This window comes from Gavia stellata, chromosome 2, assembly GCF_030936135.1.
Source record: "Gavia stellata isolate bGavSte3 chromosome 2, bGavSte3.hap2, whole genome shotgun sequence".
Taxonomy (NCBI): Eukaryota; Metazoa; Chordata; class Aves; order Gaviiformes; family Gaviidae; genus Gavia; species Gavia stellata.
The window spans coordinates 71,644,942-71,670,402 of NC_082595.1; the positions used below are offsets into that span (position 1 = coordinate 71,644,942).

Genomic DNA, 25,461 nt, shown 5'->3' on the forward strand with positions numbered 1-25,461 from the left:
TTTTTAACTACAAGACAGTTCTTTGTAAATGAATACTCATTACAGCATTTCACAATTTAAAAGAAACTGAGAAACTGGTCACTGCATTAATGACTGGCTTCACTCTCTCACAGAGGCTGGGACTCATTTTATTTGACTTCAAAAATCAGGAAGTTAGGGGTCTGGACTAGACAATTGGCTTAGATTTTCTCCATTGTCAATGACAATAGATGGGCACCCTGAAAGAGAAATTCATTCATCTCTGTTGAACACTGGAGTCATTAAGAAACAGCTTAGATAATGTGCTTCAAGTTGAAGACAAACCCTACACTCAGTGCCAGATTCTCTCCTTGAAACCCACACTATGAGCAACTGACAAAGAAGCAAGAACCACCTATTCTTTACCATCAGAATCCAACTACTAGATAAGCGGTTTTTGGAATTACTGCTATCATTGCCCTACCTTATTTCAAAAGAAAAAAAGGCCTAACTTCTTAAAATACATTTCAAGGTAACCAAGATGACGTACCTCTAATTTTCCAGGATTATCTACCAGCTGGATTCTTAAAATCACAGTTCAACATCACCATATGCAGTACTTCCAACAAGTTAAGCAAGACCCACCATTTTCACTTGACTGCATGCCCTTGTCTTTGCTTATAGAATGTATATGCATCTTTGCTTATAGACGCAATAGGAGATGCCACCCCCTTGAAATGATACTGCTCCATTTGTATGTGCACATTCTTTCCTAGCCAGTTTGTTTGTAAAGTTCCCTCTGTGTTATTCTGATAAAGCACTTCCGAGGAAACATGGACAGGGAAGTAAATAATTAACAGTGCATCAGATTTACCAAACGTAGTATTCTGACTTGGATACCTCCCACTAATCCCACCAGTGGTTGTAGTCCATCGTTACTGGTAACAGCTAAACCCTGTAACCATGAAGCAACTTGGTGGTAAGTTTACTTGCACTTGGATTTCTTGAACAGCTTCATTAACTGCTTGAATCTTTCTGAAACCTAATGGAGGACAAAAAAAGACACATCATTAAAGCCCCAGATTTCCATACCTACCAAGACAGACTGATCTGACAGCATAAAGTCTTTTTAAGATGACCACTGCTTTGTTTTTTATTTGCTTCCAATAAATTGTAGGGGGAGAATTTTAGGCACACCATTAACAGGTTAATTGGATGTAGGAAGTCCTCCTATACCTTTGACATCTCAAACAGCCTCCAGGTTAATCACAGAGAGCTAGAGCCAACTACCGGTTTAACACAGGCTTCCTTACAACAAGGAGGAAAAAAAAATGAAGGCTTCAAGCCAATTAGACTTGAATTTTGCCAGGTGTAACTGTGAGTAAGATTCAAATGCAAGGACAAAAGCTTATTTTGTACTCCACAAAAAGCACACTTTATTGGTTATTTTCTACCCTCTTGTACAACTGTTGCTTCAGGTATTTATGGCTCATCATGTAAAATCTCTAGTAGGCAGATTACTCCAAAACGGGTCTGTAGATGAGCATCTAACACCTTTTTGTTGAGCATAGCTACAGCTTACATAGTGACCTCATTCAACTGTAAGTCAGTATTTCTTATCGCTATATGCATATGGCTACAGCATATCTATCATCCACCAAATAGCTAACTGGGAAGAGCGGCATAAATGCACAAACAACACTAACCATCCACCCCAACTGCTTCTAAACCCCACAAAGACTCTGTAACCATACAACATAACATCCTAAAAGCCAAATCCTGAGCATGCAGGATTTCCTAACTTAGTCAAATGGGTGTTTCTCCCTTTTTAGATTTGTAGGATAGAGATTAAGACAGCAATTAAAGACAAGTACAAAGTTATATGCAAACCTCTGGAAATGTTCTACATCAAGTTGACATCTGTGTCTTTTTAAGTTTCTTAATTAAAAAGTGAAAGAAAAAAGGAAACATTTTCATGAAAAATGTACTTTCTGCAAAATCCTGGTATTTTTTTCCAGCTCTAATTTTAATCCTTTTCTAATTTATTAAATGTGTGCAAAGGCTTTGGGCCTCTCCAAATTACCTTTCTTTATTTAAGTGCTGATCCAACAATAGAAACAATCCTGTTGTCCCTGGCTTACATTTGGACACAGCAGTTTCAAGGTACCAATCAAACAGGTACTGAAGAATCCCTGGACCATAATATCCCTATAATGTATATTTTTAAAAAGTAACAACTGGGACAATCTAAGGTTCTTTTTTCAAGAACTCCCCAACAAAAGACATGAGGAAAAACCAACTCCGTATTAGCAGAAAGTCTGCAAAGATTTTTGTTCAACTGCAATTATAAATGTAGCAACACAGTTGTTATCAAATGTAAAAATGGTAACAGCTACCTGATTTGGGCTTTTGTTCAGCCTAGTGGCTAAGGAAACAAAGGTTTTGCTTGATGGTCCTTTTCTCTGACATTCCAGTAAAATTTCTCGGTCATCATTTCTATAGCAAAAATGCATTTTTAGAATAAACATTAATACATATATATGTCTACATGCACACAAACAAAAAATACATACAGGCATATATAAAATTCTGAGTATTTCCAAACTACAGAATATGAGTTCAAACAGCAGCAATGAACTTATGGAGGATCTTCCCCTCTACCAGCACAGAATAACAGAGTCACTACAAACAAGTGGGAGTGGAGATCATGCTACCCTATTAGGAAGGGCAGGATTATTACAATAGAGTTAACCCAAAACCAAAGTCACCAAAAAGATTTTTAAGATTCTAAAGCAGACGTTTAAACTTGAATTGAAAAGAACTCATAAATTCAACAGGGGCCAGCAGTTCTAGGTGGACTTGCCTCAGTTTGCATGGCTAAGCAGCGGCTTTCACCTAAGGCCTACTGACGTTCAAAGATTAAAGAGAGAGGTGTCTGACTTCTGTAAGCGGCCTAATATAACAAACATGCTCAGAGCACACCCACTGTTCACATGAGAATAGAGGACCAGGAGTCTATTCTTAAGTGTATCACCAATTTGCTGTTTGTCTCATCAATGAATTTAGGTATATGTAAAATGTATATAGACACAGTCATTATACAGTAGCTACTATGCATCTTTGGTTGAAACATGCCATATTCCAATAAATTATATTTCATTTCCTCCATTTCAAAGAAAAATGTAATGACTAGTCATTTAAATAAACTTTTTTTTTTAGGTATAGTTCAAAGATGCACAAAGACTGTGACACAGAAAACCTAGTCATAGTCATAAGGAAAACTGTAATAATCTCTTCCTATCTCACTGGTTTGCATGTTAAAAATCGTATGAGCTTTTGCAGTCTTTTTTCCAGGAAGGAGCTGGTTTTCTTTTAAAATGCTACCTAGAAACTTACTTTATATCTGAGCTATAGTTCAGAAAAGCCTGTCCTGAAAATTGTCCTTTATAAAGTGTTGATTGTATCAAGTTGTAGCAAAACCTGCTAACTACACAATAACTTTGCACATATCTTCGACAAATACAGTCACCTCATTTGTCACTCACATCCTACTAACTGGAATATATGGGCTGAACGGTTGACTGGTACATTTCTGCAGATTGAGCAGCGTAGACCCCAAAACAGGAAACTGTTTGCTCTCATGCCTTCTCTCAGCAGAGGAAATCTTTAGCTGCTCTCCTTTACCCAGTCACCAATGCTTCCAGGCCTTGTAGGAACGTCAGAGACTTCCATCCCCTACCAAGCCTGGCTGGAAATTTTGGACAGGAAAGGAAACGGCAAGGGAAACAAAAATTACAGACAGTGCAATATAGTAGGTCTTGTTACCTTAGCATATAAGCTTTAAGAAAACCAGCAAAAAGTACTTGTTTTGGGAGATCTGGGTGAGTGATGGAATTAGTTAAGACGTATGGAAGCCACCTTCTTTAAGGCGAATCTGATTTAACCTACCTAAGAAATTACTAAAAATTGTTCTCTTCCAAAGGCTGCTAACAGGATTACATGAAATAAGTTCATCTCTTAAATTTGTTTTACTCTGGACAACTGGTACAGAAAAAGGATAAAATAGAATTTGGCACCTTTTAGTGGTACTCTAAGAGAAGGCATCAGTCTCATAAAGCCATCCTGCATAGACAGAAGGAGGCTCCCACTCCACTATTTACAGAAGGATGTACAGCTACCAAGTAACCTCAGCCATCAGCTAAATATCCTTTTCTTCCCACTTTTCAGTATATCACGTAAAGAAAAGCTAAAACAGTCAAACAGATCAAATCAGAAATTACCTCGTCCAGGAAACTACTACTTCTCCCTTCTTTTTAATGATGTTTTTGGCATACAGACTAGGTGACGATGAAGACGAAGCCAAAGGAGAAGAGTCTTTGTTCTGCTGCAACTCATTCTTCTTATTAGAACATTGTTTGGGTGCTGAATTTACCTCTTCAGGTTTCACACCACTTGCATCGCCCCCTTCACCTGATGATTCAGTTTCTTTTCGTTGCCTTTTTGAGTTGGAATTCTCTCCGACAGCCTCCTTTTTCCTTTTTTTAGTAGTTTTACCATCTATACTTATCTGGCATCCTACATCAGTATTTGAAGTGGATTTTGTTTCAAGATCACATTCACCTGCTACAGCCTCATTGGAAAGCTCTTCTGTTAAGTCTACAAATGCATCAGAGCACTTTTCCAATTCTTCCTTTTTATCACTGTTTTCCGAGTTAGCTGTAGAAGTTCCCCGAGTCCTGTTATCTGCAGTGGATTCCACTGCAAGGCATGAAGTTTCACTAACAATATCATCTGTTAAGTCTATGTATGACTCTACACTGCATCCAGCAGGAAAAGAAGCCTGAGATCTAACACCCATTTCATTTACATTTTCAGATACTTTCAATTTGTGTCTCTGAGATTGCTCAGAGCCTTCATCTGGGCTTCCAGTGTCCTGGCCCTCTGTGTTTGAAGATTTTCTACAGGGTCCAAGCAACCCAGTAGTTTCTTCCTTTCCAATACTATTATGCGACTCCTTTAGAGGCTGAGATAAGGCAGGATTTTGTTCTTGTCCAGTGCTGACATGAGGCAACTGATCCATTTTAACCAGATCTGGTCTGACGGTTTCCTGCACAGCAGCTGCTGTGGCACTCTGACTGACCCTTTCTTTTTCACCACTTTTCATTTCTTGTTTTCCGTTCTTGGTTGAGGATGGCTGTGCTTCCTTCACTGAAGCCGTCTGATCAGATGCTGGTGAGGTAGATGGCACCGCACGCCTAATCTTTACAATAAAATGATCATTGGATTTCTCCATGATTACTGCTTGCATTGGTAGGCTGGGGCGACACTGAAAACCGGGAGCAACAGGCCGACTTGTCCATGATGAAGAACAACTTGATTTACTGCTTGAGTTATCAGATTCTAAAGCCAAATGAATGTCTTGTTCAGTGGCATCCTCCTCCTCAAGAAGTGCATCTTCGCTGTAATGTGCGCTGAGAACACCCTCGGGAGTTGAGCTAGAATTATTCTCAGGTTTTAGGAAGCTGAGGTGAGCATCTGATTTCAAAGGTGATGGAATGGTTAAGGAAACAGCCAAATCTTCAAGGAGGATAGAAGAAACAAATGATTTATTCTTCTGTAAACTGCATTCATCTTCTTTGCATGAAGCTGCATTTGTAGGAACCTCAAACATACAGCTTTCATCTAGTACGTCTGGATCAACAGACATCTGAAGCCTAGATGTTAAAGAGGGAGCTCTTACAGGTGAAACAATAGGCCAGTTAATGTCCTCTACTGGTCGAGATTCCACAGAAGCCTCCTTTGGAGGAATCTCATGCACCAGTCCAGCCGTGTTACCTCTGCATTTATGACTGTCTAAAAACTGTTTTTCTGGTGTCCTGAATTCCCACTCATGTCTGTCAATATTGCCACCATTTTTTTCCAAGAGGTCAGAACCTTGCAATAAGCTTTTGAAAATTTCACCCATTTGAGCATCACTTACAAGATTAAAAGTAAGACTGGATGCTTGTTGTTCTGTGAGAAGCTCATAACTAAGATCAGACTTGTTAGCATCTCTGGACAGCTGGAATCCTTCCTTTTCATATTTTACACCCTTCAATGGAGTGAGAGTGCCTTGCAAACTATTCTCTTTAGAGAGGTGCACTTTGGTTTGGGAATTCCTTGTGTTATCAATGGAGTTAAGACATTTTGTAAAGGCAGTTTTTGGTGCATCTGTTTTAGTTTTCTCATGGTGACACTTAGGTCGTTGACAATCCACAATTTGCTTCGAATGGATATATTCTTCAGCCTTTTGAGGTCTGGCATTTAGGGTCTTTTTTCTAGATCTTTGCACATCATTTTTATGACTGATTTTGTGTTTTTGCCTTCCTGGTCTTTCAAACTTCCCTTCCTCACTCTCATTTCCCACATTTACCACATCACATAGTTTTATTATAATTCTCCGTATCTTTTCAAATAAGTAATCAAGCTGTTCATCTACAAATTTCCATAACTGTTTTTTCATATCTGATATCTGTTGTTCAAAAAGACGGTCCACTATTGCATTCTTTTTAACTTGCTTAAGTTTGGACTCTATAATATCACAGATATTCAATTTTAATGTCTCACCTAATGTAGACATCTTGGCAAAGTTCAAGTATTTTATTAATGATGTAAAATTTATGATACCAGATTCTATAATTCTGTGAAAATGCTGAACTGGAAAGTGTACCTTGAACTTCATATAATTTTTCCTCATCTGCTTTCGTATACCTCTTAGCATCTGCATGATTTCTTGTACATTTGAAGGTTCAACAATAACATGAACTATTTTTTCAAGACAAGCAATGCTCACAGTTTTATTTTTCTTCATATCCTTTGAACATCTGAAAGTCTGATTTTTATGCCTCTCTCCATTCTTCTTTGTACTTACTTTCACAGAAACAAATTTTCCTTTATCTTCATTGCAACACACAGTTTTGCTTTTTTGATTCTGTGGACCGCTGGTCAAATTTCGTGTCTCAGGAGGAGCTTTTGGTCTTGACTTTTTTGTCTTTTCAGAGCATCTTTCTGGTTCAGATTTTTCTTCATCTTCATCACTACTTATGATTTCTCCTTCTTCTATTTCATCTGAAGAGATACTCAGCTGGGACTCCATCTCTAAGTGTTCATCAGACATGCTAACTGGCTTTTGATTTTCTTTGTTTACCTCCTTTGACAAATTCTTTGAGGGACAAACAACCACCGTACTTTCAGGAACTAAATCTATAAAAAGAAAACAGTTTGCTAATCACCATAAAGAATGCAATTATAAAACAGACGTTTTCAGAAAAACCTGGAAGATTCTCTTCTGTAAAGTGACCCTTCAGAACTGTTTGTTTGAAACTGCCAACGACAACTCAGGAAGTTTGAGCTGTAACAAGTTTGGGTGGTTTGCTTCAGCAGCTGCTAATTTAACAGGATTTTTCTGAGCTTCAAAGGGCAAATAAGACCTCAACACTTCACCAAAAACATGTGATCTATCTCACAAATATATCCATTGAAAACAGAAAAATCTAGCAGTTTTCGTCAGTTTTAGACTTCTTTCCATTCACTTTAACAAGTTTTCTGAACACTGCACAAGATGAATTTTAACATCATTATGGACTAACATTTACATATGATAGTTGGTTTTCTGTTAGCAGTTTCACAATTAAAACAAAATGAGCAGTACAAATGACCTATTAATGTTTGCATTCAACTCTCTCTTCCAGGGCTGATAAAAAGGTTCTACTTAAATCATCAAGTCTTTCAATAAAATAACTTACTAAACAAAAGCAATAGTAGGCACTGTGCACACACATTATTATCTCCTATTTCAGTTTTTGATGTATTTAAAATTACCAGCACTGTAACTAAGCACCACAACATAAAAAGCTTTTTTTCTCAGAAATTTTGGAGAAAGCCTCCAGTTCAGGTTCCTGAATGATTGGTATAGGGACTGAGATATGTGACAGGAAAGGCTAAAGCTCTGCCAAATGTAGTATGCCTTACTCCATCTCACAAATAAGTTTATTAAATGTTTTCTATTTTTGAGGTATCGTTAAATATGTATTTAATAATTCTTTAAAATTCAAACCAAATGCTATTTTGTTAAGAAAAATAAGCAATCACAGTCAGCTACAAAGCAGCATGTTACAAAAGATGAAAAGGCAAGCTCATTTCCATTGTACAAAAATGCCACTGAAGTGCGTATGTATTGATTAACGAGATTTGCAGTTAATTTTAGGCTTGCTGGGCACTCCAGTTAATAAAACACTCTTACGTTCACTTGCACATAGATTAGACTCCTTAATGACCTCTAATAAACTTTTAATGTCATAAAAGAACATATCTAAATTGCTCTCCATAAAAAATGAACTTATGATTAACACTTCAAAGCAACATTTGAAAATATTTACTTTATACAGATTCTACAGGAGCAAAAACCTATTCCATCACTGCCTCCATTTCAGTTTTACAAGGATCAACACCTTCTCAAACTAATCACTTCAATATTTTGACAAAACAAAGTGTAAAATGAAAGTGGTCAAAACATAGTATTAATAAATGTACCCCTGTTCTGCAGAACAGTAGAAAGGCGAGTACTGAATTTCAAGACCAAGAGAAACCATAGCCTCCCATCAATTTAACAGATGCAGAACATTTGACACGCGTATTGTTAGTCAGATCACAAAGACAACGAGGAATCTAACTTCAGAACTGAAATCACTGCTTTGTAATTCAGTAGCAAGTTCTGGATAGGATGGATTCCTCTAATAAGTAACTCAGGGAAACACTACAAAATTAGAAAAATACTTTTGTTTGATGTACATCTAGTCTGATCCCAAAGCTCTTGTGCGTCCCCCCACATATTTCGAAGAATATAAACTGCTGTAGGAATGAAATATAAACTGCTAAAGGAATTCACACTTAAGAGAGTAGCTATCTCAAGCACAAGAGAGAGAATTCCAGAGTAAACCACACTAAGATTTGCAAAAAGATTTGCACATTAAGATTTGCAAAAAGACATAAGGGTTATGCTCCAAAATATATAGAACAAGGATTTAAGTGCCACTGTACCATTCCTCTTCTAGTAGGAAAACTAAACTTCCAAGAAAACTTTTTGTTAGTTGCAGCAGGACATTACAGGAAGAGTTAAATTCACACAAGTAAAAGTTTCAAACTTTGGGTCACCTATTTTCTCTTCCTGTGAGTGCTGTCACCATATTTTATCTCCTTGACATCTTATTTAGGAGTTAGCTCTTACTTCATTAATGATAAATCCTCATGTTGTATGTTCTACTTTTTTCCCCACTGACTGACTCACAGTTACAAAATTTGTATAAAAATTCACACTGAAATTAATTCCGAAGGGGAGCACAGCCTTCTCTTAGCTGACATTCCTAGAAATTAAGTCTCAGGTATTCTCTCCAGCTTTCTTACAAATACATACTTGGAAGAATATGATCCTAAATAACTTTTGCCTCTACAATTTCAGAGAAAAACCTAATGAGATCTACTCAGAGCTAACTGCAATTAAGAAACCTGTATGTATTTTTCAAAAGTTTGTACATTACTCTTATTTCAACCATTCTCTGTCAGCAGTGACAAACTACAATTTTTATAGCATTAACGTTCAATCAGCTACAATCTTGACTGCATTGTTAAACAGTTCCCCTATAAACAAAAAAGGCCACTATAACTTATATAGCTAAAGAAGAAATAATTTATAATTTTGAGAAAGCAGGTAAAGTAATTTCTGCTTTCCACGAATGGATCTTCTAAGCCTTTATGTAGAAAGGAAATGAGAATACACAAATACCTTTGTTGTAACTCTTCACAAGACCTTTGCAGGGACTTTCCATCTTAAGTGCCTTAGCCAAAGGGCGCATTGGACTGTTCAGTGGGCTGATTGCCTTTGGAATATACCTCAAGTGATTGAGATCAATGCTCAGTATTGAGCTGTCATCATCAACAGGAACTGGGTTAGTTTCTCTCTCTTTAGTTCTAGGATACATCTCACCACTAAGAGAAGATGCTGCAGTACTGATTTCAATTAGGTCTGGCTCCAGATCACAAGCATTCTGGTCAGCTAATGGTTCATCCTTATCAGTTAACATAGTTCTGTCAGGTGACTGAGATGTACTCATATTAATTTTGCAGATACTGTTTTTCTCAGCGGAACACTCAACATTTTCTGTAGCCAAGTGATCATCGTCCTTCACTATTTCCATTAAAGAGTCTGGTTTTGTTTCACTAGTATCATCTGCAACATCACAGGACTCCAGGTCACCAGAATTTTTGGCTTCCGAGTCATCTAAGACAAGGTTTTGAGAGCCACGTTGGTCTGCTGAGCTTTCTATGTCAGCAGCCAGCCATATTTTATCTTCCTCTTTCTGCTCTGCTGCTGACTCTGGAAGGGCTCCCATACTTGCACTGGCAGGTTGAGATTGTGTCACTTCTGCTGCTGGTACATTATCATCCTGCATCACACCCACTGTCACAGGCAAGTTTTCACACTGTGCCACACTCCCTGCCACCTCCAGGGGCAAAGGTTCAGGGTGATTCAGATCTATCACTGCCGCTGCTGTTGCTGAGGCTTCCGATTCAACCAGCTCACAAGCCTCTGCTGCCACTGACAATGTTTCAGCCTGCATCTCATCAGGAACCAGTACCTCTGGTGCTCCTGGCAAGGCTTGGGGCTGTACCTGACCCACTTCTGCTTCTGATAAGACTTCTGAGCTCAGTTCATCAGTTGCCACTACTGGCAATGCTTCAGACTGTGTTGGATCTGCTGCTGCTTTTTTCAAGACTTCATTTTCGGAACTGACAGAAACAGGCAGTGCTGGTTCCACACTGCTTTGAGCTGCACTGTCCAGAACTTGTAGTATTGAATTGGCTTGCTCTGTGGGAGCACAGTTAACAGAGTAGGCACAATCTAACAGTTCTGCCTGCAGCGTGAGTTCTGTACTTCCCTCATCAGTGGCCTTTTGGGAAGGTGTTTTAAGTCCATCTGTTGGAGAGAGACATTGTTTCTTAGCAGGAGAAAGAGTTAAATTTAGCTTTTCCATAAAGCTAAGTTTTAAGTCTTTGCTTTTTGTCCCAGTGTGGTCAGTTTTGGGAATTTTATGGTCTTTTATGCTATCTGCTACCCTGTAGGTTTCTTCTAGCTTATAGGACTTGTTTCTCTCACTTTTTGTAACATCTGCACCTTTCTTGGATTCTTTTCCAGATTGGTGAGAAATCTCTTTTGCAACTTTTCTTTCATTTCTAAAATGTCTATTTTCATCTTGATTCTCTCTTTCTCTTTTCCTTTTTTCTTCAGTTCTGTGTCTTTCTGATTTGGAATGCGCTGTTTCCCATTCATATCTACTACTATTTTCCTTCAAGCGTGCGTATTTATGCTCTCTGCTGTTGGAATTAGAAGGTGAAGTCCTTTCTTCTCGAGAACTATGATCATTTGTTCCCCTGTCTCTCTTGCAGTCAATGTCTCTTCCTTTTCTAGGCTCTTCCACACGACATTTACGTGATTCATGAAGGCTCTTTGAATGTTCGTGCTTTGAGTGTGGACTACTCCCTCTACCAGACCTCCTTGGTTGCTCTTGTAGCTTTTCGTTTGGTTTATTCCTTTGGCCAGCATTTTTTTCATCTTTATCATGTGTTTTAATGTCTTTTTTTAATAAATTTTGTGATCGCTCATCAGCATGCAATTCACCTCTTGTTTGAAATCTGTCTTTACCAGTAGTTTGTTTCTCCCAAGAAGAAACACCCCTTTCTACTTTTCTTTCTACACTTGGACTGCATTTGAGTTTTACGCTCTGACTTTTTTGCTGCGACTCATTTTTACTAGACTTCTCTGAAAGGGTTTTCAGCTTTTGCTGAGGATCTGAATTCCCCTCTTCGCTGTCACCATTGCTACAGTTACCATTGTTTCCGGTACTCTGATGTACTTCCCTTTTGTATTTATTGACATGTCCCCTACTATATTGTTCATTAATTTTCATGTCTTTTCTTTCCTTTCTGTTATCCTTGTTGGACCTATGGTCATAGTTCGGTAGACATGTATAAGTATCATTGTTGCAGAGCTCTTCGGGAGGGTATCTCAGTAAATATGAAGTGTTTCTTTTTTCAGAGCTAGACTTCCCGTTGTCCGTATTATGAGATGAGTAACTGTGGTATGTATCTTTTGAACAGTCATTTTTTATTCTATGCTCCATCTTTATACTGTCACCTGAATCAGAAGGTCTGAATTTGGAAACCTTTGTTTTACACATCTCCGAGCATCTTCCATTAGTTGATCCTGGAAGGTATGTTCTGGTGAAGGTACTTCGATGATTGGGAAATTCCGATAGCCTGTTTATAAAAAGAAAAAAAGTCATGTTAGTTTTGAAATTTATTTAAACATAACTAAAGCTGAATTGCAATGAATCCTTATCTCTCTATAAAATGTTCATACTTCCTTTCAGCTTCAAGTTGAAAAAAAGATGAGATAAAAATAGAAGTTAAATAATTTCCATTAGCACACATTAAAAGAATATGATTTGTATAAGTATTTTCCAAATGAAATTCATCCAAAGAAAAAGCAAGATCTGTGGAAAAATACTGTACTGGATCTAACTAACAATTTCAGTAATTCAAATCAGTATTTCATTGTCCAGCAATAAACAGAGCATCCCCCTAGGAAAAAAAAAGTTGTTCTTTACAGCATTAGTGACTTAAAAAAAAAAATAATAAAAAAAGAGCAATTCAATAGTTCATTATTTGGTGAACTGGCAACCAAAAGATTAGGTATAATGTGATTGTGCTTACTCCACCCAATAAGTAAATAAGCTACCATGTTTGGAAATTGCTGCAAGCTACAGAAAACAAGTAGTAAATTACAATAATCAAACCTCATCAAGGCCACATGCTACTGCTGCAAGATCATCATAACGAGAAGAAAAAAATTAAATTACAAAGGGCACATGTAGCTTGTACGGCCTGAGCTCTTACTCGTTACCGACAGAACTTATCAAAGTTACCTCACCAGAAAAAAAATAATAAAACCAACAAAAAACCCCAGACAGACACTTTTCTGCCATATTCAACAAAACATTTCATTAAAATGACATGGTTAAAGGCAATGGCAACCTTCTTAAATACTTTCCACTATTGCAAAAGAATGATCATGCCTAACCGATGCAGAAGTAAACAGAAGTAAAAGTCATACCAACAAATGATGGCAGCAAACCACCAAATGTATGGCTCCTTTTTAGAGAGTCAAGGATGAAGGGGCTGCTACACACAGACATTCGGTTTTCGCCTGAAATTTTATGTTGATTCAGTGTCCAGTTGTAAGGAATCAGTTCAAGGGTAAAATAATTCCTTATTTATCTCCAATACAAAATGGGGTTGGTTTTGCTTTATAAAAGCGAACACTTCCTATGGGCCAATACAGTAAATTTAAATATGTAATGATCAGCTTATACAACTGGCTCTACTCCAAAAATGTGACATTGTGATGTGAGCTGAACATTGAACTAAAACAATGCTGCAGCTCCTGTAATCCAAAACCCTTTCCTGTATTTCTGTTCAATTTTGAACTATACTGACAAGTTTTTGCCATGCTTTAGGCTGGCTATTAAATCTACATACATGTGTGATGAATGTAATTGTATACAAGTGGGGTTTGGGTTTTTTTTTAGTTTGTTTTGTTTTTTTTTTCCTTTTTTGAGATAAGCACTAACAATTTCCCTCAAAGATATTATCTTTGAAGTAGTCTTTACAGATAGGTAGATTGCTTAAGATGAGTTAATTTATTATAGACCATACAGCAGACAAGGCATGCTTCTAAGACCTCAGAGTGCCACCTTTCCCACAATTTTCCATGACTGATGCCTTACCTAGATCAAATACCTTGTTCATAAATTTTCATCACCATCAGAAGGTATTGCAAAAGAATTTGTAAACTCTTTAATGAGGGTGAGTATTCAAAACAGGAAAATATTTGTCAAACAATTTAATTTACAACCCAGAATACTACACCCAAAGGTGTGAAAATGACAGCTATTGCGTGAAAGCCAATCGTCTGAAAGAGTTACACATGTTAAAACCTCTTGATCTCCATCAGAGCATATCTTGCAATTTTCAGTATTTAGAAGAAAAAAAATAATCAGTCAATATGCATATTAGCCTCTAAAACAGTAACGTCAAATGAACCTCCATCTTTATGACACCTTTTGGTACAAAAAAACATCCAATGGGTTAAATAAAACACAAACACACCAGTGATGTGGCTGATGTCACACAAGTGACAAGCTGGTGATCTTACGATAAGCTAGGGGTTCTGAATCTTGGATCCCTGCTCTGGTTTCAAAAGGTTCAGAAACCTTAAACTCAGCTACTCTCTCATCCATACTTTAATATCTTCAATTCCTTGCAGTAAGATTAGTAGTACACAGAAATTACCAAGAATTCTCTAGCTGCTATCCCCCACTATTGGAGACAGGGCTCTCATATCTTGGCATGAAAACATTTATATAGTCTATTTATTTTCATTTGTTGTCTGAAAAGTTCCATGGAATTCACGTTTGAGACCATAAAATAGACGAGTTCTGAAGCTGAACTGTCTAAGATAGTATCTGCTTTGAAACATCCAAGATGGTTAGATAACCCACCAGGAATGGGCAATTAAACAAAACAAAAGAATTCAGGCAAATGTTCACCCTTTGGATTCCTCCTTGTTTTCTTAATTAGAAACCAAAGACCTCATCAAGCAAAGAAGATACATACCTATTTCCTTTGACTGTACCAGTACTAAACCACACAAACAATTATTTACTAAGTAATGCTTTTCTTCATTAATTTTACTTAGAATACACACAAAAGTTTCTTGCAAGTATATAAACACAAACAGACAAAAAGCATGTTTTCAGTTCCACCGTCTATAGTTGTACCTTTGATGGAGATTACTGATTTCTTCATCCTTACGGTTAATTTCCACTCTTGCTGTTTTGATAAGTGCTGAAATATTCTTTTTGAGAGCTTGGTTTTCATTCTGTAGAATAACATTCTATTTTAAAAATATACAAAAAAGACAGCAAGAGAGAGAAAAAACAAGAATTAGCTTGGGTATCCAAACATGTAATGAAAAAACAGTGCAAGGCAACGATTAGACAAAGTCCCATCATATGCAAACTGATAGTAGAACATAGAGAAACTGTTTTGGAGAAGTCAGAATTAAGTCAGAATTATTGAGATCAAAATGAGCTTTTTTTTAAAAAAAAAAAAAAAGCCACATCACTCACGTTTATGCTCCTGTTTGTGTTCCTGGTAATTATTTAGGACGTTTTAAGCATTCAATTTATTAAAACTGAAATATGCCATAAACCAAGTAACCATAGAGCTAAAAAATTATAATCTGCCCCTTTGCTTCATTCCTTTACTCAATTTACTGCTTTCCTGGTCACTGTGTCAAATGACAGATGTAGCTTTTAAGCACTTTCAGAGAAAGAAGGTAATTGTATCTCTTTCAAGGTATCAAAACTTTGGGTGCTCTATAATGCTAACATTTCTAGATATGATGTTCTAGAACCCTATCTGTCAGTCCTAGAGATAGCCCCTTCTCTTAATAATTGTCCTCAGCAAAGCCTGCTCAGAAAGGCAGACAAGTTTTGCAGAAAACAATACAGAAGTGTCACAGGGCAGAAGCTGCTTACCATTTCAAAGCATAGAACCTTTGGGACTTATCTGTAATACAGAGTAGAGCATGTTGCAGAATTGCCCAAGATAATCTAACAATATGGAATGTCACAGCATGGGGATACTAGCTCAAGTTGAAGAGCAGTTCAGCCTTATCAAAATGGCACTATGCTCAAAGCAACACAGACATCCTCTTCCAGTTCTAATGACAGCTCAGGTACCTTTGCAACCCTCTCCCTAGTGCATTAAAAGACTTATTTTTTAAAAAACAAGAGAACTGGATACCTTTCTGATAACTACTCATTTGACATGCTTATTGTCTAATTAAGGAGATAAAAGATAGCTTTTAAGCAATTAAAGTCTTACTGCATGCAACATTGTTAAACAAGTGAATTTACCTATTGATTTTGTCAGTAGGCTATCCTAGCAACTCTCCCACGTAGAACAAGCTCCTAGCACAGCTACAAGCTACAGAGGTGCTTTACAAACCATCCACGTGATGGATTAATTCTGGAAAGCATATGAAATTAACTTTCTCTCAAAGCAATATTCAGTTTGCTTTACATAAATCTTGACAATGTTGCCCTTTGAACTACAGTACCTGTGCCTGTATTTCCTTAAATTTCTTCATCAACTCTTTAATTTGCTGCTGACATTTTCCATATTCTGCCTGCAACTGCCAAAGAGAGAAGAATTCACAGCACAGAAGTGGACTTAATTACACAGAAAAGTTACTACTCTAGATTTATAGTTAACAGAGTAATATACATTACAAAGCTCTGTACTTTTTCCAAAAGTAACATATTAAAGCCATATTAAAAGAAAAAGATTCAACTTGCTCCAACAGGTATACAAGTCTCTAAAGCATCACGAACACTCAGATAAGAGGAAATCTACGTGTGCTTGCCCAACAGGAAGAGGCTAGAGAGTAACAGGAAACCATATTATTGTGAAATTAAAGACATGATAACTGAGGAGCAGGAGTTCTCAGAGCCCTACAGATGGGGACTTGTTTGTCAGATTTTATATAACACAAAACAGATAAGGAATAACACACCAAAAAGTTACTACAAACAAACCTGGACTGCAAAAACAGACTGCGAAGGACATGCTCCTGTTGCAATCACAAAACTAAATAAAATACATGTGGCATGAGCCCTTCTTTAGAAGTAGATGGTGACAAAACTTGCGCAGAATGGACGACAACTGTATTGCCATACTTAACAGTCAGCTGCGTTGAAATGTTCAAAGTGACATTTTCATCACTTAGTAGTCTCCTGGAGGTTTTGCTCCTGCTTCTTCTATAGCGCATTATATCTGTGGATGTTTGCCCCTTTTACTCCAAAGCTCAAGTTAGTTAAGATGTGTCTTATGGACCGAGATAAGGGATGCTACATGAGTAAGCGTTCTGCTGATTTGCTAGAAGCAGTTAACCACCGCATGATTGTCTTCACTCTCAAGAACAAAATTTAATGACACATAAGATTAATCCATGATCTATCTGCTTTAGTCTGGTAAAATTTGTTGGGAGAAATATCAAGACTAGCTTTGTATTAGATGTCTGAACACATATTTCACTAGAAGGCAATTACAGTACATTATCCCGTAATGTAGCTGATACATGAACAGCATGCAAAGGACTTTAAATAAGAACAGACCATGTCACAGAGTGAGCAATTCACTTATTCTGATAAACTTCTTGACATAACAGTTTATTAGCACACTCTTGGTTTTACTTCTTTAAAAAGTTTCCCTATTTTTCCAATAATGTGAGCATACTGACAACCTTTTTTGCACTTTACACAAGAAAATTTGGAACAAAAAACCTTCAAAACACCGGAATTATTTTTATCACATTAATACACACCTCATTGTAGGATGCTTCCTTTGCAGTCCCTTCTTCAATTAATATCTCATCAAATAAATTCAAGCTGTTTCCAGCTGGTGTAGAATTTGGAGCAGAATTGTCTGTAGAAAGAAAATCAATTACATAAAGAAAAAGGTATTTTTCTAGCCAGGTTGCATTGTGTCACTGAGGAAAACACATGACCTTATCTGGAGAAACTCCTATCCTGAATTTCAACATTTATGTTAGTTTTATTGGAAACACTTGATCCAATTTACATAAACATAAAAGGTAAGGATGAAAATTAAAGTTCAACTGAAAACATTGTGTTAGAAAAATTAAGATGTACAGGACATCTAACAACAAAGATGGGTGTATTTCATGACTGTCTAATAAGTTGTTTTAAGTCAAAGGAGAGCTAACTCACAGTAAATCTACCTAATTTACAACACAAGAAGGGCTACACTTTAGCAGCTATCTGAGGTTCCGCAATTCCAGAGCCAATAGATAGCAGAAAGCTAGAATAAATATGTGCATCCTACAATTCATTCAGCTTTTGGCCAGACTTCACCTTGGAAACACTTGCTGTTGAAAAAAAATTATTGAGAAAAAGAATACTCAGGTGCCAATGTCCTACACATTCACAAACACGGATTAGTTGATCAGAATCAAATGGAGTTACTGTAGAGTTGGTACGGGGTTGAATACCATGTTTCTTGTGTTGAATAAATGTTCTTTGCTGCTTTATATTCTCTCACAAATGCAAACTCCCTGGCTTTAGTTCCAAAGAAATGAAAGAAAAAAAAAAACAAAACAAAAAGCAACCCAACACCCAAACACTCCAATTATTTAGATAATGGTGCTTTTTCACCAAATCAACCTGTGTGCTCTGTTCACCAAATAGGCATTACTAACAGGACCTGACTTATGACACCTCTGTAATACAGATTCATTTGCAGACAAATAAATGAAGTTAAATACCAAAGCTGCGCTTCAATCCTTTGGACAATACCATAATGCAAAGAGTATTATTAACACAATGCAAGACGACATGTAAATAACATCTTATCTGTATAGAGCAAAAATCTCACGAATCCTCTTTTCAAATTTAAAAAAAAAGATCCCTCAGAACTAGACTATATAAAATGTTTGCATTGCATTAAGTTATTCCTCCTTGCATCTTTTATGTTTACTAAACAATGCATCTCAGTATGTGGAATACAGACTTAGAGAATATTCTTATATGCTGTAACAAATACAAAATGGAAAGCAAGAAAAAGATGCTTTATGTTTGTAGGATATAGTATAGTCCTTCCATAAAAATTCAATAGCCTTACAGTAGTAAGGTCAGTAGAGAAACACTTGTTTAAACACTAGAAACAGCATTTCATAAAACAGTACACTAAGACTCCTAAAAAAGAACATGTGTTGGGTCTATTTCTTTCTTACCTTTAAAGAAGTTAAAAGAGGAAATTAATTTACATTAGCATATGAAATTATTGAGAAAGTAACAAAAGGTTAAAAGGATCTACTGAATGTACTGTATCACACAGAAAGTATGGTTTGGAGCTCTCATTGGAGATTTAGTGATCAGTGACTGTTGGTTCTGGTCCTGAAGCTATTTAAAAAACACAAAATAAAGGTATATTTTCCAAGCTAAAATGTCCTATATCAAGGCACAGATAGAATAGCTAAGGTTTCTCTGCACCCCTTTATATGCCCAAGTCTCGTAAAATAGCTCGTATCACACAAAAACTACCTTATAATCATTCAGCTAATAGATTTAAGAACTCTCTGCTGTATTTATACAGAGTGTAACATATATGTCTTGAATTTAAACAAGTAGCTCACTGAAGCATATGTTACACCAGCTAAATATAACTTAAATCTAACTGTTGTTTTACCAGCCTAAGAAGCACAGATGCTCCAAACCAAACAGTAAGATACAATCAACCTACCAGGAACTGTCAAACCATTGTCCAAGCCATCATAAATATCCACTGAGCTCTCATCACCTTCCTTGAAGGGGGAAGTTTCAGCTAAAGCAAAAAAAAAAAACACAACAAAAAACAAAAGGCCAAAGTAAACATTTGGTAAACTCCAACCTCTAACATTCCCATAAAGTAAGAGTAGCTGTGATCCTAGACCAGTAGAGAGTAGTAAAAGTAGTAGCACAGACTAGTAAAAGACGGGGGAATTTTACTGAGCAAGCTACTGCTACTGTGGAGAAAAGATCTTTAGTCACCAGGGAGCAAAGACAGTCTTGTAAAATCAATTCCTAAATACTACAAGAACTGTGCATGAAGCAAAGTACAAATAAAATTCAAAATTATAAACTGTCAACTTCATCTGAATTTGAAACTTGTATGCAGTGCATGCTAGTAATAATATAATTATTACTAAACAAAGGTAATTATTACAAAACAAAGTAATACAACTCAGAAACAAAAATAAAAGAATTATTATGATAAAACCACTACTGTTAAAAGAAGCATTTCTCACTAAACAGAAAGTATTGTAACAGTCTGTATTGTAACTCAAAGTGTTTGCTTTAGTATTGGCATCTATTCACACACTAACTGGTTCTGTAAAAGTATTTTGATCTAGATCCCCTCAGTCTCTCTTCATGTCTTTTTCCCATGCCTCTTATCACTCTCACCTCCTCTATGAGAATCTCTCCAGTTCTGCAACAAATATTATTACTATAAAGAAAAATATCAATATCCACAGTCCTTCTGAGGCTGGGAATCTCACAAAGATGTGTCAGATCAATCAACTGTGGAGCTGGAAATAATGTTAGAGTACTTTGATTGCTGTTACTATACCAGATGATAGCACATTTACTCTTACAAATAGCAAAGACAGGAACAATCCTCCCAACCGTCCAAATACATGCATGATTAAGATACAATGAAGGTTAAATTATACACCATAAAACATGGGGGAGAGACCAGTTCCGGGCATCCTCTCAAAACATACTAGAAATCCAAAGTACACAGATATGGTTTAAAATCTAAACTTACTAATGGGATATGGCTTACAATGATACTGTGCCACAGCCATTTAATTAGAGTTGAAGCTCATCAGTATTTGTCCCAACTTAAGTTGTTTTCATTTTGTTTTCTAAGTTATTTTTGGGCCTATTTATTTTCATAAGACTGCTTGTGTTATTTCACTGTGAAACAGAAAGTAATCTAACACATCTTACCACCGTAGCGGATATCAAACAGTCCCAGTCCATCCTCATCTGTTGCCATGGTACAAACTCCCTATAGCTTCCCCATCTATGAGTAAAACATCAAAGGAAAGACAACAGATTAATTGACAATTTCAGAACATCATCGTAAAACAGAAGTATCTTGAAATAAGTCAATTATACCCGAGCTACCTGTGGCCCTTGCTCTTCAACAAAATCCAACACTAGAATGAGAAAACTAACATCAAGATAACAAATGTAGAGGTCTACCAAGAAAAGTAAGAGATTATCTGTCCTGTAAATAAGCATTTTCAAGAAGATCTTCAGCTGTACCTTTTATTCATACATATCAAATAAAGATCCTATAAAGAAATTTTGGTATGAAAACAAGCACTGCATTCTATGAATGGGTTATCCGAATGTATACCTTAACCAGTTAAAATAGTCTGATTTGATAATTCTGATTTCTTCTCTGCTGACCATTTAAGAGCATGCTTCCCCTGTCTGACACCACCAGCCAACCAATAATGAGCGGTAGCAGGCAACAAACATTTTGCCTGCCAAAGCATATAGCGATGCTCAGCCACAGGACATACAGTATCCGCCACAACAGCTATTGCAGAATGACTTTACAAGCACACACGCTTGTGGCACTGATACACAAGCACTTCTGAAGCAAGAGCAGCAGCCTGCAACACCGAGACCCCCGCTGCGTGGAAAAGAGGAGCAAAGGAAAAAGCTGGGGTGCCGGGGCAAGCAGAGGCACTGCCTAGTGCTGAGCAGCAGCCTGCCAGTTCAGAGGCAGCGGCCCTTACCCACTCCCCAGGCCTCACCCTGCCTGCACGGGCGGGAAGGGGCTCCCGCCCGCCCCAATTCCTGTCACGGCGGAAGCGCCCAAGACCTCTCGGGGGTCGGGGCGGGAGAGCCGCCGATCGCGGCCCAGGACCGGCACCCCAGCTGCCGCCGCGCGGGTGGCACCCCGCGCCCTGCAACCGCCGGCGGACCGGGGCGGGCAGGCTGCGCCCGGGGGGGAGGGGCCGGCAGGGCGCTGGCAGAGCCCAGGGTGGGCAAGGCCGGGCCGGGGCTGGGCCGGGCCGAACCGGGCGGCGGGATCCGTGCAGAGGCGCTGGGGGAGGGGAGCGGCACCCGCGCGGGGCGAGGCGGCGCCGAGCCCCCCGCCGGGCCGGCGGTGGAGGAGGGGAAGGGACGGAAGGGGAGGGAGAAGGCAGGCCCCACTCGGCAGGCCGACACAGCCCACAGCCTTCACTCACCGGTCAGCCGCCGCGCCGCGGCCCGCAGCCCCCGGCCCGCGACACTCCGCAGGTCGCCGCCGCTGCTGCCGCCGCCGCCGCCGCCGCCGCCGCCGCCGCCACTGGTCTCGCAGGCCGGGCGCCGAGGGGGCGGGGCTGCTGGCCGCGGCAGCCAACGGCCGCAGACGCACGGCACGTCCCCGGCCGCAACGTCGGCAAAACCCGCCCCCCAGCCTGAAGCAGTTGGCGCCAAAGCGAGGAGCGCGAGGCGGCCCCGCCCCGCCCCCCGCCCCTTCGCCCCGCCTCTTCCCGGCCGCGCGGCCCCCGCCGGGCCCGGTCCCTGCTGCAGCCTCAGCCGTCCCGCGGCGCCCCCGCCCTCCGCTCGGCCCCGAGCGCGGGAAGCCGCGCTGACCCCGGGGCTCTGGGCGGGACGCGCAGGGCTCCTCCCGCCTTCGTCCGCCTCGCGGGCGGAGGGGCTCCGGCCCGCAGGTGACGGCGCTGGTCACGCAGCCCGGTGCCGCGGCCGCCGGGCCCTCCTGTAAAGGCTGCGGTGGGTGGAAAGGGGAGAGGAGCGGCCGCAGGAGGCTGCCTGGGCTGTGTTGAACGGCACAGCCGCAGGAGCGGCACGCTTGCTCACCTGGTGTGAGTTGAGGGCGGAGGGCCGTGCCCCGCTGCTGAGGCGGGGTGGACGTGAGGCAGCTCCGACGGCTCTGCCGGGAAGACCGAGGTTTAAGTCCGGCTCCCGCCCTCGGCGAGCCCGCTGTCAAACCCCTCTGGAAACATCCTTCGTGCGTTAGAGCCACACGGGCTTCCTGAGCTGGCTGCGGCCGGCGAGGGGAGTTGGGGAGGGTGACGTGAAAATGCTAACGTAATGCCGGCCTTCTTCCTCCCCAGCCTGAGCCACCTGTTTGGGTTAGTCACCACCCGCGCTGCTCCTCGGTCAGACTCTGACTGGTGCCGTGGCCTAGATTTGAACGGCTTCGGGGCAAGCACCGCGGCTTGCGGCCTTTGACCAGGCCCGCTGTCGGCAAGTCCCGCAGCAGCAATGGCAGTTAACTCTGTGGGAAGAGGGGAACAGGGGAGGGCGAGGACGCAGCGAAGGAAGCCCTGCACACGCGAGCTTCCAGCGCCGTGGGAGAGATGGGCACCGCTCCCGGGCGGAGCCATCCCCCGCGGCGAGAGCGGCTTCTAGGAGACTACGCCTCCCGGCATGCAGTAGGCGCCCGTCGTCGCGGCGGCTGTGCGCCGCGCGGAGCGGTGCATGCTGGGAGCTGTAGTTTAGCACGGCCGCTGTGGCGTGAAGGGCGGGGGCAGGCCGCGCTTCCCTGTGCCTGCGACGTCGCGGGCGGGTGACGGCGCTGGCGAAGCGGAAGCTGGTGCTGAGCTGCGCGTCTGTCCCGCGCCCCACGTGCCGCGCGGTCCGTGCTGCCGCAGGTCGGGCGCCCAGCCCCTTCTCCTCTCCCGCCGCTCCCCTCAGCCGCTGCCCGCCCTACGGCGGCGGCGGAGGATGGCGGACCTGCGGTTCCGCCTGGTGGAGCCGCTGCAGCTGGTGGCGCGCAGGAACGAGAAGAGCAGCGCGGAGCTGAGCAGGTTCCTGGCGAAGCAGGTGAGCGGGCGGCGCGGGGCCCGGCGGCACCCCCGGGGCGCCCGCCCTTCCTCCTTCCGCGTCTGGCAGGGTCCGCCGAGGTGGGAAGGGGACGCACCGCGCTGCCTCCCTCCTCACCCGCCCTGCGCCGCCATCTCCTCCCGGCAGCTTTGTCTGCTGCCCGCGCCGCCTGGCCGACCCCTCCCGCCCCCTCGGCCTCGGGCGGCCGGCGGAGCCGCCCTGCGGGAGCAGCTCTCCGCTCTCCTTCGCTCTCTCGGCGGGCTTGGTGCTGTTTCTTCCCCTCGCCGCCCCTTTCAGGGTTGTGCGAGTGGAGCCCTGTGAGGCAGGTCCTCTCCTGTCCCCTGGTGCTTCCCCTATCGCGCTTCCTGAGGAGGCATTTTGCCCCGCAGTTAAAATCTTCAGTATCTCCCGTGTCCCTTTAGTTGACTCTGAAAGCGCCATAGCGGGAGATGGCATGGTGTTAGCAAGCTCTGAGGCAGGATCTAGTCCCTTAGCTGCAGCATGTTACCCTGATGCTATTTGCGTGTCTTCTTTAATTGCCTTAAAGCAGCATGTGGGGTAAAAAGACAGGCGACTGGATTTTCTAGGGTTTGCTTCCTTTTCTAAAATCACAGCGATGCTGGAAACATGTTCCTATTTTCACTGGTTTCATGCTTCAGCAGTGAAAAGCATACCTGCCTTCTAGGAGAGTTGAGGCCTAGCTCATTTCTGTCTCTGAAATACTTGAAGACATGTAATAACAGGATATCAGCACATCAGATATAATATAATTAATACTTTTCATTATAGAGCTTTTGAAGCCCCTAAGTTGCGTACGTACTTTGGGGCTCAAAACACGTATTTATGTTTGAGTGTCTAGAAAATGTCCTAGCTGTTTGAAGATGAAAAGTCTAAATCATCGTATTTTTTCAGAATATTGGCTTTCAGTCTGAATTACTGTTTCTGAGTTATGGTTGGGGAAAGCTTTCATACTGGTAGTCAAGGTTCTCTGTTGGTAGACAGATGGCTTTTTCTTCTGTCGCTACATAACATAAGATCAAAGTAAAACTGACATGAATATGTATTCCTACATCGGAGAGTTGATGCTAATTGGTGGGAAGCAGTGATAAAGAGCTGCTCTTCATGAGAAAGAAACAGCTGAGAAATAGAGATGGGGATGATGCAGATACATGATGTAACAGACAGGTGGAGCGGTGAACCAGAAGTGAGTCATGGATCTGAGACTGGGAAAGAGACTGTGCCCTTTCCCTTCTGGCGACTGTTTCGAGATGTACTTCAGATTTAAAAGTCTTGCTAGGTGGAACTTATTAAAGAGTGGTTATGTACAGAGAGTCTGGAACAGCATGTTAATGTACAATAACACATTCTTTTGAAAACTGAATTGCTGTTTCCAACCTTGCAAGCTACAGATCTAGGAGTATGTTAGGCTTATCTTGCCACTAAACAGCCACTGGCTTCAGTCATCGTACTTAATTTCCTACCAGTTGCTTTGTATGTAACTTGGGAAGCATGCATTCTGGAAATCTAGATCTCTCTTTGCTCTGCAGTTTCACTATGTCTTTCTGGTGACTATTTTCTTTGGATAATTTAAGCAAACTGTATAAGCAGTAGGGCTACACGAACTGCTGGAATGTGCTTTTGGTTCTGTGTGTTACCAAAGGTCTGTTTGAATCAGAACGTCTTCCTGCGTAGAATTGCAAACATAGATTTCGTACAAATGCATGTATTTTGGCTCCCTGTGGTGGTGTAATTTCAGTAGAGAAGTTCAGTAATGTGAAGGTTAAAATGCTAGTAGGGATGGAACTTGAGTGCAAAAATATCCTTATTCATTTCTGCCCTTTGCATCTGCCACTGTGCATATATGGAAAGATATAAATCTAAAAACCTGACCCTTTTTGATATTTCCCCTATTTAGTCTATGGAACTG

The 25,461-nt window shown here is 40.7% G+C and overlaps 2 protein-coding genes across 2 annotated transcripts in view; one reads left to right on the plus strand and one right to left on the minus strand.

The window, feature by feature from the left end:
- Window positions 1-889: 889 nt before the first annotated feature.
- Window positions 890-21,984, minus strand: CASP8AP2 (caspase 8 associated protein 2). The gene is made up of 10 exons (XM_059835384.1): window positions 21,950-21,984; window positions 20,691-20,766; window positions 19,441-19,521; window positions 17,504-17,604; window positions 16,238-16,312; window positions 14,892-15,007; window positions 9,779-12,309; window positions 4,239-7,200; window positions 2,355-2,454; window positions 890-1,000 (listed from the first exon to the last, which is right to left on the minus strand). Exons 2-10 carry the CDS (start codon window positions 20,737-20,739, stop codon window positions 944-946), a joined length of 6,072 nt encoding a protein of 2,023 aa, XP_059691367.1. The 5' UTR covers window positions 20,740-20,766; window positions 21,950-21,984; the 3' UTR covers window positions 890-943.
- Window positions 21,985-23,435: 1,451 nt separating this feature from the next.
- MDN1 (midasin AAA ATPase 1) overlaps window positions 23,436-25,461 on the plus strand; it is a 104,824-nt gene continuing 102,798 nt past the window's right edge. Inside the window, 1 exon segment of the mRNA XM_059827939.1 lies at window positions 23,436-23,534. Within this exon segment, the coding sequence (XP_059683922.1) occupies window positions 23,436-23,534 (99 nt within the window).

Bases quoted from the DNA above. Each gene is read 5' to 3' on its own strand.
- CASP8AP2 (XM_059835384.1), bottom strand. From the start codon at position 20,739: ATGGCAACAGATGAGGATGGACTGGGACTGTTTGATATCCGCTACGGT. The intron at 12,310-14,891 runs GTACAACTATAG...TTTTATAAACAG, and splicing joins ATCAGTAATCTCCATCAAAG to GCTATCGGAATTTCCCAATC. The intron at 2,455-4,238 runs GTAATTTCTGAT...TTTTTGCTATAG, and splicing joins GTAGTAGTTTCCTGGACGAG to AAATGATGACCGAGAAATTT.